At 42.6% G+C, this 12622-nt stretch overlaps 1 protein-coding gene across 2 annotated transcripts in view; it reads right to left on the bottom strand.

Moving 5' to 3' along the window:
- Pcsk2 (proprotein convertase subtilisin/kexin type 2) overlaps positions 1-12622 on the bottom strand; it is a 245033-nt gene that overhangs the window by 101934 nt on the left and 130477 nt on the right. For both annotated transcript variants that reach the window (XM_059259622.1, XM_059259623.1), the window contains 2 exons: positions 7448-7561; positions 4434-4542 (listed from right to left, as the gene is read on the bottom strand). In XM_059259622.1, coding sequence (XP_059115605.1) covers positions 4434-4542; positions 7448-7561 — 223 coding nt within the window. The remainder of the gene's footprint in view (positions 1-4433; positions 4543-7447; positions 7562-12622) is intronic.

Genomic DNA, 12622 nt, shown 5'->3' with positions numbered 1-12622 from the left:
TTTATTACAGCGCCAGAAAATAACTAATACAAAAATTGCTCTCAGAGAAGTGGGGTTGTTGCTGTGATAGACCTGATTATGTTGCTTTTTGAAGGAGCATGAAAGACTTTGGAACTTCAGGCTAGAAAAGTTACGCGCTGTGGACAGAGCTTAACGGGCCATTCTTTTCGGAGCTTGGAAGACGGAACTGCTGAGAGTGGACAGTAGTAGAGACCCAGCTCATGAAGTTTTAGAGGGAACACAGATTTTACTAGCAACTGGGTTAGAGGCCATTCGTGTGATAGTTCCTCAAAGAATCTGGCTGCATTCTGCCCGTGCCCTGAGAATTTGCATGAAGCAGAATTAAAAAGTAATGGACTAATTTCTCTGATGGAGGAGATTTCAAGACAGAATAACATTGAGTCTGTGGAATGTTTATTACTGGTTAAATGTACACAATGGGGAGGAAGGGAGCGCCAGGAAGCTTAAGGTTGTAGCCCAGGCATATGCTGAAAAGACTGTGCTGTTAAAAGGCTTTGGGCCATTGTCAAAGCCTCCTGCTCTGGCTGAAACAACAGGAAAGATGTCCTGAGGGCAAGACCCATCTTCTGAAAGGAGGGAGACTCAGGGGTTTCCTGGTCTTAGAAAGCAAATGCCCAGGAAAAATTTCATTGGGATCAGTGTGAGTATAGAAGTGCTACAGCCTTGGTTCAGGGGAGCTAGGCTCCATCCCATGCTGGTAGCAGAACATGATAGTGTTCTTCATGTGGTCCTGGTTCTGGAAGCATGAAAGATAGGTGACTGAAGAGTGGGGTCATAATTTTTCCTCTGTGGCTTCAGAGAGCTACTGTGGCTAGGCAATGTGTGTTAAGCTTGGAGTCCTTGAGAAGCTATTCTGTGAAGCCGTGAAGATGAAGCCTGGGTAGGGATGGAGATTCCAAGATGTTGAACATGCCAGAGCTGTGGGATAGCTGCTAAGGAGGGCTGCATTCAGGGAGTAGAACTAGCCTGAAAGAGAGATACATGACAGGCAGCCGAGGTGGAAGGGCGGAGCTGCTTAAGCTCTTTGAAACTGAAGCCCCAGATGTCAGACATAAAGCTACAGGTTTCGGTGTTTATCTTGCTGGTTTCAGTCTAGTTTTTGTTCAATATTTCCTCACCACATCCCCACTCCTCCTTTTTGGATTGGGAATATATATTCTGTATATTGGAAGAATATAATTTATGGTTTGATTTTACAGGGGGTTTACAGTAAGAGTTTACATTTTGGTATTGGACTAAATGTATTTTGTATTATGAGATAGTCTTGAAACTATGGGGCCCAGGGGTAGGAATTTGTGGTTTGAATATAAAATTATCCCCACAGGCTCATACATGTCAATTCTTGATCCCCAGCTGGTGGTGCTATTGGGGAAAGTTGTGGAACCTTTAGGGGGTGGGACCTCACTGGAGAAAGTATGTAACTGAAGGTGGACTTTGATGTTCATATTGTAGACCCATCTCCTATTCTCTCTTTCTGCTTCCTGTGTGGGGGTGAAATGTGATCAGTCTCCTTCCTGGCTACTGGGTAGGCCCCTCCCTCTTGCTGTCCTGACTTCCCTGCTGTGGTATACTGTCATGCCCTCCCCCCTCCCACCCCCCCGGGACTGTAAACACAGTAAACACTTTCTTCTCTGTCTTGCTTTTTGTCAGGGCCTTTGATGTAATAATAGAGAAATAACTAATACAATCTATCACATCACTGGAATAATTTTAGCAGAAGAACAAAAACATCTTTAGAAATTGGCCTGATATTAAAATCTGTGTTGAGATGAAATTGTATATATTTGTTGAAATTATTTAACATTGCTAGGCAAAAAGTTTTGTAACAAATGGTAAGCTAAACACTGCCACCCCCACCCTACTACACACAAAGAGCATGCCTTTAAAATTGGAAATCAATTTTAAAAACACAATTCCATGTTCTGACAGTAGACTTTGTTTAAGAGAAGAACTGGTAATCTCTTCTTTGTGAAGGAAAATACAAGAGCAAGGAGATGATATAAGACCAGGAAGGAATTAGGTTTCAAGATGATATATTTATTATAATTATAATAAAGAATCTTTAAGTAGGTTAAGAGAAAGAATGTTGTTAGAATGGTTGCAGACTTGGGCCTGAGAAAGAAAATACTATTGATTGAATTGTGAAGGATGAAAGACATTTTTTTACCAATAAAAGAATGATTTAAGTGAAAGTAACAACTTGGTAGATAGTACTTTAATGCTCATGTATATTTGATTATCTCTTAAAGTAGAATATACTGAACACACGTTCTTTGTGTGTGTGTACTTATGCATGTAGAGGCCAGAGTTAGATGTCAGATGTCTTCCTCAGTTGCTCTCCACCTTATTCTTTGCAGCAGGGTTCTCTCACTGAACCCCAAGCTCACTGACTCAGGTAGGCTGATGCACCAGTGAGCTCCAGGGATCTTCTAGTCTCTGCTGCCTGACCTTGATCCCCAGTGATGGGGTAACAGATGTGCACAGCTTCACTCAGCTTTTACATGGGTGCAAGGGATTGCAACTCAGGTCCCCAGGCCTTACTGACTAAGCCACCTTCCCTGATGGAACACATATTCTTTTATTTCTTTAGAGACGGTAACAAAATTACCCAGCAGAGCCCTATCATCTCACAGAGCTATGAGGCATAGTAGCTTAAAAAAATTATCTAGGTGTTTTTTTTTTTTTTCTGTAGCAGATGTGACCAAAACAATAGAAAAATCAGGAATTTTAACTAAGAGATGATGAGTTCAACTTAGGGGGAATTTCAAAGACCACTAATCTACAGAACTAAGGTCAAACAGGAAATCCTTTTGGGGCTTTCTAAAGGGTTTTGCCTCTCAGTCTGGGGCAGAGAAAGGCACTTTCTCATTTTCTGACTTTGGAAGGGATGGCTTGAGTGTCATTCAAGGAGGCTATGGACAGAAACTGCACTGGCATCTATAGTGCTGTTGGGAAGTTGATCAGGGCAGGGTGTCTGCTGTCATTGCTGTGCCACACTTAGGACGGCCTCTTTATTGACAGTAGACGACACACATGGGCTGTTGACCCTGGCTCTCACAGTACATCCTGGGTGGTTTCTTCCAAATTTAGATGCCTCTTTTTCTGAGTGATCTGGCCCCAGCTGCTCTGGAAAGGAGTCTAAGACAAATTGTTCAGAAGGAAAAAAAAATATGTTCATAAGCTCCGACCATCTCCCCACACAGTTCCTTTCTTCTAGGGAAAGCTCTCAGCACCAGAAAAGGCTTTTACATCCACTTCAAAACATCTCACACACCAGAGGCTTACAGAGCCATTGTTTTCCATTGTTGTTTAATGAGCTCCCACAAAGACAGAACAGATTGGGAGCAGCCTGGCTTCCCTTGTTTTCTCCATCAATTCTGCTTCAAAGGCTTGCTTTTAGTCAACAGTGTTCTTTGAGGAGGTTCAGAAGGGAGAGGCTCCACTGTTTCATGGCTGTGTAGGCTTTGTAGGTAATTAAACGGATAATGTAATGCACTGTGGGGTTTTTAGTGGAAGAACCAGTGAGCTGACCAAGGGGAAAGGGACATCCCAGCAAAATGACTGCAGGGTAGTGGTGTCCTTGCAGGATCTCGCCAGAGCCAAGGCCACGCACAGATAAGAAAACACGAATTCACAAAACTCTGAAATCTCTAGCCTGCATAGCAGAGTAACATATGGAGCTGTCAATGATATAACCATTATCAAAGACTGCCTGACAGGGGCTTATTTTGAAAGTAACATTAAAGACAAATTGTCTAAACCCCAATCTTGTCATGGACTCAAAGCCACACTGTCAGAACTCTCTGTGATTATTGAAATGGATTTTTGATTTCAGCAGTTGAAATAGCCTTTGTGCCTACCTAAAACAAGGAAGCTGAGGATGTAGCTGAGTGGTAGAACAAATGCCTAGCAAGGGTGCAAGGCCCTGGGTTTAATTCCCTATAGTGTGAAAAACAAAACGCTAAAATGTGAAGTGGAGCTGTTGTGAAGAATTGGATTTTAAATTGCTGTTAGCTCCAATTATTAACTCTGAGTGGCCATGCATAGTCAGCAGCCACAACACTGTACAGTGTGGATCTAGAGGAAGAGAAGGCAAAAACATACATGGGTTTATAAGATGTTTTAGGTAAGCTGTAAGGATCGGGTCAGTAAGAAAGCAAGTCAAGGACAGACTGGTTTCTTTAGTTTCTTATTTATCACTTCAAGCAATACTTGTTGAGACCATCACCAAGTATCATGATTACTGATCTGGATAAAGGGGAGGATTTTGTCAAAGTATGGTGAAGCGAGCATTAGGTCAAGCATCAAAGTCGTTAATTGCCTGATTAGCCTCTATCAAACATAAATCTTTCATGTCTGGAGGCATGAAAGACACTCTCTTGCAAATGACTGGAGGGCTGTGAGATACTCACCATCGTCCATAATTCCAATGGTCACTCCTTTCCCTGTGTATCCCAGCTCCCAGGCTTCGGCCACGTTCAAGTCTAGCCCGGGAGTGCCATCAGCTTGCCCAGTGTTGAACTGATAGAGGAATTCAAAGCAGAGAATGGGATTGGTTTGAGGCTGTGACATATGCTGGTACTTGGTTGCCAGACATGGTCTGCCTGGCCAGTGTAAGGCCACACTCTTCATGAAACATGCTTTAGGGTGGCCTACTTCACCCCTTAGAGGCTTCATTTTCTGTTCGTTTCACATAAACAGCTGATTTTTCTGCTTTATGTAAAGATTGAAATTGCTCTAATGCCCTTATCTCAAAACTGCATTGCCATCTTTAAACTAGTTTTATAGGAATAGACATATAGCTCAGTGGTAAAGTCTTTGCCTAGCACACACAAAGCCCTAAGTTCAATTCCTGGAACCACACAGAAAATTAAAATCTTGGAGAAGTCATCACAACAAATCCTCCAAATGGGGAATGAAACATTTACTGTCAAAGCTTGGTTTAGCTCATGCTTTGTAGCACATAATGTCTTGGGTTTTTACTGAATAAAGTTCCTTCACTAAATGACAATATCCTTTCCTTTTGGAGGAATGTTTTTACCTTGGGAATTTTAGTACCACTGCTGTGGGATGGTCTGTATGTCAAATGCTCTGATTGGTCAATAAATAAAACACTGATTGGCCAGTGGCCAGGCAGGAAGTATAGGCGGGACTGACCGAGAGGAGAATTGAGAGAATAGGAAGGTGGGAGGAGATACTGCCAGCCGCTGCCATGACAAGCAGCATGTGAAGATGCCGGTAGGTAAGCCACGAGCCACGTGGCAAGGTATAGATTTATAGAAATGGATTAATTTAAGATGTAAAAACAGTTAGCAAGAAGCCTGCCATGGCCATACAGTTTGTAAGCAATATAAGTCTCTGTGTTTACTTGGTTGGGTCTGAGCGGCTGTAGGATTGGCGGGTGACAGATTTATCCTGATTGTGGGCCAGGCAGGAAAACTCTAGCTACATACCACTATACCAAATCTTGTTCTAAAATATTTGTTGAAGTAAATTAAAGATAGGTGACTATTCTTTAGTACATGTTTTCATACAGAAAAATAAGTTCCTCCTCGGTTTTTGTGTGTATTCATGTGTATATTCATGTGGATGCATGTGTGTGCACAGCCCAGTTGTGTGTATATACATGTGTGTGGAAGTGAACGGTCATCTTTGGGCATCGTTCCTTAATGACCATTTTGTGTTTTGAGACAGTTGAGGGCTTGCCTTGCCAAGTGGGCTGGGACAGCTAGTCAAGGAGCCAAAAGGGTTCCTGTCTCTGACAACTCAGCTTTGGAATTCCAAGTGCATGCCACCATGTATAAGCACCATTACAAGTGTTTTTCACATGGTTTCTGGGAATTCAACTCTGATCCTCATGTACTCATGCCAAGTACTTTATGGACTGACCTATCGTTCCAGCCCTTTTTTCATTTTTATAAAAAGAAAGATGAAGGAATGACTCACATTAGTACATTCACTAGCCTCTTTCCAAGCATATATGGTCTGTACAGATTTTCTCAGTGATGGCTTATGAAGAAACAGTGAAGTTGGAGGTGTGCTGACAAAGGCCCACTGTGACCAGAGGCTGTTCCGGTATTACTAAGACTTTATTGGAAGGTCATTAGTGTCATTAATAAACTTCACAAAAGCTACTGTTCTTTCCCTTCCAGGCACACATTGAAGATCACACCCCCCTGCCCCGCCTTACCTCCTCATTCAGAGTGCTCAGGTAACTGGTTTTGGCCAGTACAATGTGAGCTCATGTGCTATTTGTCACACCTAGGCAGAGGTTTCAAGAGCCGTGTATAGTTAATTTCTTTTCCTTGCTGAGGTGCTGTGGAAGCATTTAGGACGGAGCTCAGGAAAAAACAGGCATTGATTTTAAGAAACTACTGTGATTTGGGGGTTATTTGTTATTGCAACAAACCTACCCCATCCAGATTAACAGACATAAGTTTGTTCAGTTACCCAAACCTTCAGAATTCTATGTCCAAAGGCATAAGGCATAGCCAAACACTGAAGCATCAGGAGGGAAACGGGGACGCATCCCTATGGTGTAGTAGTCTATATTATTTCATTTTCTACCTTGCTCATCATCTTCTAACCCTCCATAAATTAAGACATCACTGACATTTATGAATCAGTCATTTATAATGTGTTCTGCCACTTAGGTTGGTTTGAGTCATTGATCTCCTTTAAAAAAAGATTTATTTTTATTATTTTTAATTATGTGTAATGTGTGGGTTTATGGAGGTGAGCGTGGGTTGCCTAAGAGGACAGTGGTGAGGCATCCACTGAAGCTGAGGTTCCAGACAGTTGTGGGCTGCTTGACACAGGTGTCAGGAACTGAACTTGGGTCATCTGGAAGAACAGAACATGCTCTTAATCACTGAGCTGTCCCGCTTGCCCCTATTAATCTTTTTCTAAACACAGCTCCATCAACCCACATGGGTCCTGACGGACTGTGTCTCCAGAAAGTACTTGCCGTGAGACAGCCTAGGTTTCAGTGCTGTGAATTCTGGTTCACTGTTACTGTTTTAGGCAGTGTTAAATGCCACCTTTGACAATCGCTCAGTTCTCTTGCTCATGGAAACACTGGATTCTTACTCTTGGGGCTATGACTCCAATACATCCCTCCCACCTTTCTATGCCTGTTGACACTTCTGGATTACTTCTCTTAAATATTTGATTTGACTTTCAGGTGGTTCAAAAGTCTTCACTGGCGTACAGGTAGACCTGTTCAGAATCCAAGACAATGTGATCATGACCAGCTCCTGGTAGAAGTGTAGGGAGTAAGATGTATGGGAGGTAATAGATAGAAAATCAACCATATGGAAGGGCAGAGGTATTCATTGACTTGGGTGCTGGCTATCATTCTGCCAAATAACAAAGAAATAGTTCATCTTTCAAAGTGAGAGCCATTATAAACAGTAGAGAAACTTACCAGGTACCATTGCTTTGTAAAAAGAGGATCATTCATGTTGATGTCAATCTCATTGATGTCCCTGTACCCTCTCTTTTTACGGGCAAATCCTTCTTGTTGCAGGGCCATCTTTACCTGGAATGAGAATACCAATAGATTACCCAAGTACAAACTTTAATACCCTTCGGGAATTCATTGCCATGAACTCAGATTTTATTTGTAAACAATGTTTGTGTTCGAACACATGTTGTTTTCCTCAGCAAAAGTAAGATTATCCTATGTAGTATTTCACTGTATAAATATTTATTGTCTAAGCATGTTTACAGAACAACTGGACATTGGGGATGGTATCACTGATTGGAGTCAGTTCACAAGTTGGTGAGTGCAAAGCCAAAATAGGCAGAGCCAACACATAAAGAGTGGAGATAGATTCATTACCTGCCATAGGCAGTGAGAGCATGAGAGTTGTTTTCACTGGGGTTTTATTTAGTTGGCCTGTGCGTTTTCATACAGGGGTGGGCCCAATTCTTGAGCACACACGCAGTTAAGGAGTCATTCCTGAGCATGCTCAGTTTAAGTTCATAATTTAGGAGGGAAAGATAGTAGACACACATGCTTAGTGCATAGTCCTAAAACACATTTAAAAGATCAAACTCAAAGACAGGATACCTCTGGCCATGCTCAGCTTGTGACATAAAGGTTTTTATCTGAAAGTAAGGGAAAAGACACTTTGAAGGTACATTAATACAGGCATTTGCCCCTGCAGGTGCCTGCCTTTATCAGTGGTTAACAACAGCCCAAAGCAAATTCCTTTAAAATAAGAATTGGATGGAGAAAGTATTCTTGAGGAAGATGAGGCGTTAGGGATCATACAAGAAGACATAGAACACTTCTGTTAGGAGAAGGAAGTTGCTGAGGATTGAGGGAGAGTCTGGGATAAAACCTGAATAGCTCGCCTTGCTGAAGGCTTTCAGCCTTTGCATTTGCTATGAGTGCTGCATCTGTCACATTTGAGAACCAGCTAAACAGAATTCCAGCAGACACAAAGCCACCACTGCGAGGCAAGCCCCACAGCCAGCAAGGCTCCGGAAGGCAAGGGGGAGGCCTGGGAAAGGGGTGGAAGGTCTGCACTGTTTTCCTTGTTCCCATGGTTCAGTTTGGGGCAGCCAGGTGGAATCCCAAGCTCTTGGATAGAAATGAAATTTGGGAGCTGTTCAAGCAGGCTCCAGGCCATGACCAGACTTCCGTCTCATCAGGGAATTTCTTTTCACTTATGCATTCTTTTCTTTATCACTCAATTGCTGTGGCCAGTCTGACATCAATAAGCTCAAGGATGAGGGATCAGCACGAAAGGGTATGTACTGTCTATTTATTATTATTTCTATTAGATTCTGTGACCCAACACTCTATTTAGTTCTTCCCAACTCTCCCTAGAACATTTGGGGGCACTTTCTTCCTGTCCCCGGAGTTCCACATTAGTAGGAGTGAAATTCTGGTGTTTCCACTCTCAGTGAGGCTTCCTCACTCTCAGGATGCCTCTTTTGGCCCCTTCTCTCTTAGCAGTTGATTCTTAGGAAGTTGAGGCAAGGACAGGGAATACTTGGAGCCCATTTACCTCAGAGTCTGCTTACTGGACTCTCTCTAAACTTTAGAGTCTAAAGGATCCTGGCTAGAGCTTCTACAGTCAGGCACTGTAGGCCATTAAAGCTGACTCTTCAAGCTCCTGTTGATGGTGAGCCCCTGGCAGCTTCCTGATAGCTCTTCTGTGGAAGTGGTCCAGAATCTACTTCTTCTATACAGTCAGAAATCCTCAGTGGTGTGGATGAGAGAAGGCCAGTAGGTCCACGTTCTGAGTGATGCCGTAGGGCCAAGGGGAGAGTGGAAAGATTCTTGATTTTACTTAACCCTTCCTCTTCTATAGGGGAGCTTAGTTCTCACTTCAGCATTCTCCACACCTACCCACAAAGGCTAGCCTCATTTGACAGAAAAATTCAAACTCGACCAGGAACTCTATACAGAAGTCTTTGTACAATGTTGCTCTGAGTTCTTGGATATTTTCCCAAGAAGTGACAGATGCTGTGGTATAGCTAATAGCAAAGTACTTGGAAAAGTGGGGTTGACTGGTACTTTTTTTAAATGGCAAAAGTATTGACATTGCTCATGGCTACCAAAAAAGATAAATTACAGCTCAACTATACAACACCTATAGACATATGCATGTATATGAATATTCATGTGTGCATTCTTATATGCATACACATATCCTCTCTAAGATACAGATTCCCCAAATGGGATAAAACATGCGTAGATTTTATTGAGAGGAAATATAAGAAACTGTGCAGCAAGTAAAGGGCAGGCAAACAAAGTTGACCAAATGTATCCTTGATTGTTCTGTAGACTAAGGAAGCACCAGCAAGCTGTTGAGAACCCAAATCTGGTCATTACTGGAACCCTGTGACTTTCCAGGGCAATGAGCCAGCCTCAGCCCCCCAATCCTGGCCTGGAGTAGCTGTGGGGGAAGTGTGACCTCACTGCTACTGGTTTGCAGCCTTCGGAATGCCACAGCTGGGGTCTTTGGCCAGTTATATTGCATAGAGTCAATGGTTCAGGATTTATGTTCTCAAATCCCCACCCCCATGAGTGTGTGCATGTGTGTGTGTGTGTGTGTGTGTGTGTGTGTGTGTGTGTGTGTGTATGTGTGTGTGTTGGAATTCATTAATACAAAAAACATTTAAAAGGTCCAAGCAAATGTGTGGTTCTCAGTTTGGAGGGCAGTCACTATGTGCCTTTTTTCCAGACCTTTTACTTTGAAACAAATTTAAGCTGAGAATCCCTTCAGCTTAGGAAGGAAGAAGTCTGACCTCAGTAGCTCCTCTCCCCCAATGTGGTCTCACAGGGAGGCCTTTCTCCCCAGTGCTCACCACAGGGACACCTTTATTGACTTCTATTGGAGGATTCTTGTGTTGGACTCATTGTCATGAATAACTTCTGTGAAATAGTAACTTTTCTTCTTAGGATCATTGGGAGGCAAGTACAACTACCAGCCGCCATGGGGAAGTTTGAAGACTCTTATCTCCATGGTGTTTCCTACAGTCTAGGAACAAAAGGCCCACAGCAGACTTGAGGTTAAGAGCCTCAGTGCAGGAATGACTTCACCAGTCACTCCAAACTCAATTAGACCAGGAGCACACTAATGAAAAGACTGCTTAATCCATTTCCATGAAATTAATTTTAATTTCATAAATGAGGTTTTAATGGAAACCAGTGATGCTTTAGGGTGCCATAGTCCCTGGACATCACCCTTCTTTTGCAACTCAGGAGTCTTAAGCCTGAAGCAGGCTTTCTACATCTGTATCTTCCTATCCTCCACAAACATCACAGGTGCACTTCGGCAGAATGTCTTAGCAAATATATGTTGTGCAAAACTCCAGAAGTGTTTTTTTTTCTCCATGCAAGTCTATTGATTTTATTTTCTGGGTTCTTGTTCATTTATAATTCATAATTATACTTAATTTTTACATAATTAGTAATAATATTGTAGATGAAATCATGCATTCTTTCTTTCCTGAGTGCCTTACTATAAAATTTTTAATGCTGCTACATAGCTATGGTATTTTAATTTCTACATCTCTGTAGAGTCATGGACCAACTATTTCTCTCCTATTAGTTGTTTAGGTTGTTTTCTGTTGCAACTGAAATAAACATGACAAGAGAGATGAGGTTGCAAGCCATTTTTAAAGAGCTCTGGGGAAGATTTCAATGCTACAATTCTATGTGTGATAAATCCCTTAATGTCAGGGCAATATTTTCCTAGTGCCTAAACGACATCCCTCACAATAACTAAAAGACCACCTGACTCACTGTCCCTTCTCTAGGCTTTGTATTTTAGCCTATTTCATGTAAAGCCCGTCATCACCATTTGGATGCAATCCCAGTGACATTTGTATGACTTAATCATAACTTCCCCCTCTACTATAATACAAAGCACAATTAACTTAGATGCATAGGTTTAAAATGCCTCCCCAAAGTGCGCCATATGTACAAATGTCCAAGCAAAAACATGGGAAACCAGGAGTGCTTGTGACTCCTTCTTAAAAAGAAAGGGGACTGACGGGTACCCCACAGTTCTGACTCAAGTTTTACACCTTAGTTTGTCATGTGTGCACATATGGGACACAAATAACTCCACCCACCCCCTACTTCTTCTGGTTCTCAACTGAGAATTTCTCAGTCAACAGATGTTTTTTGTGTGCCTACAGTGCGTCAGTAAGGACAGTCCAATGACAGAACAGGAAGTAACCCAACACGTTTACTTACTATTTTATGCTTGACAAGGTATGTTCCCTATCCTTCACCTTTCCAATAAAACTAGGGAGTATTGTTACAGCTGACCAAATGGAGGTTCAGAAGCCATGCCCAACAATGTAAAAGGTGGCAGTCACTCAGGTTGACTGATTCCAAATGCCCTGAACTTTCCATGAAGCCACACTGCTTTTCCCTAAGGCATTTAGCACAGTCAGCCTTCCAGAAATCTGGGACAGCTTAAGTGGGGAAATAACTGGTTAAGGACTGGGCTATGACCGCTTCCCTGCTGGGCTGATAATTAAACAGCTGTTAATTAGCATGGAATGTTCTGGGTTGGGAGGAGCCAGGAGGAAGGGGAGTAAAAGAGACACCTGCCTCTGACAGGGTAAGAAAGGTTTCAGCTTGAAGTGAATGCAAGAAAAGAAGCTAAAACGCACTCGTCCAGGTTATTTTAGGTACTGGGGCTTGTCAATCATGCTGTGAACTTAGGACATAAGATGGCACTTTGGTTCTGAGCCACCAGAATAGGTCAGGGAAGTCACTGAAGGAGCAGATGCATATCTCAGCTCAAACCGCAGGGACCACAATATCCTGGGCCATCACTTACTCTTGCAGGATTTGCAGCTAAACAGCAATCACCAGCAGACATTTGGGCTCCCAATCGACCATTTGCTTCCATCAGTCATAATGTGTACACAATTACTTGCATGTTGCAGATTTTGCTCTTTAAAACTCTACCCCTTGGTTGGAGAGATGGCTCTGTGGTTAAGAGCACTTGCTGTCCTTCCACAGGACCTAAGTTAAGTTCCTAGCTCCCAAGTGAGCAGCTCCCAACCATCTGCAACTCCAGCTCCAGGGAATCCAATACCCTCTTCTGGCCTCTGTGGGTAC

The sequence above is a fragment of the Peromyscus eremicus genome, chromosome 4 (assembly GCF_949786415.1).
Source record: "Peromyscus eremicus chromosome 4, PerEre_H2_v1, whole genome shotgun sequence".
Taxonomy (NCBI): domain Eukaryota; kingdom Metazoa; phylum Chordata; class Mammalia; order Rodentia; family Cricetidae; genus Peromyscus; species Peromyscus eremicus.
Note: the sequence above shows the minus strand (reverse complement) of the source record. Positions and strands in the feature narration are given on the sequence as shown.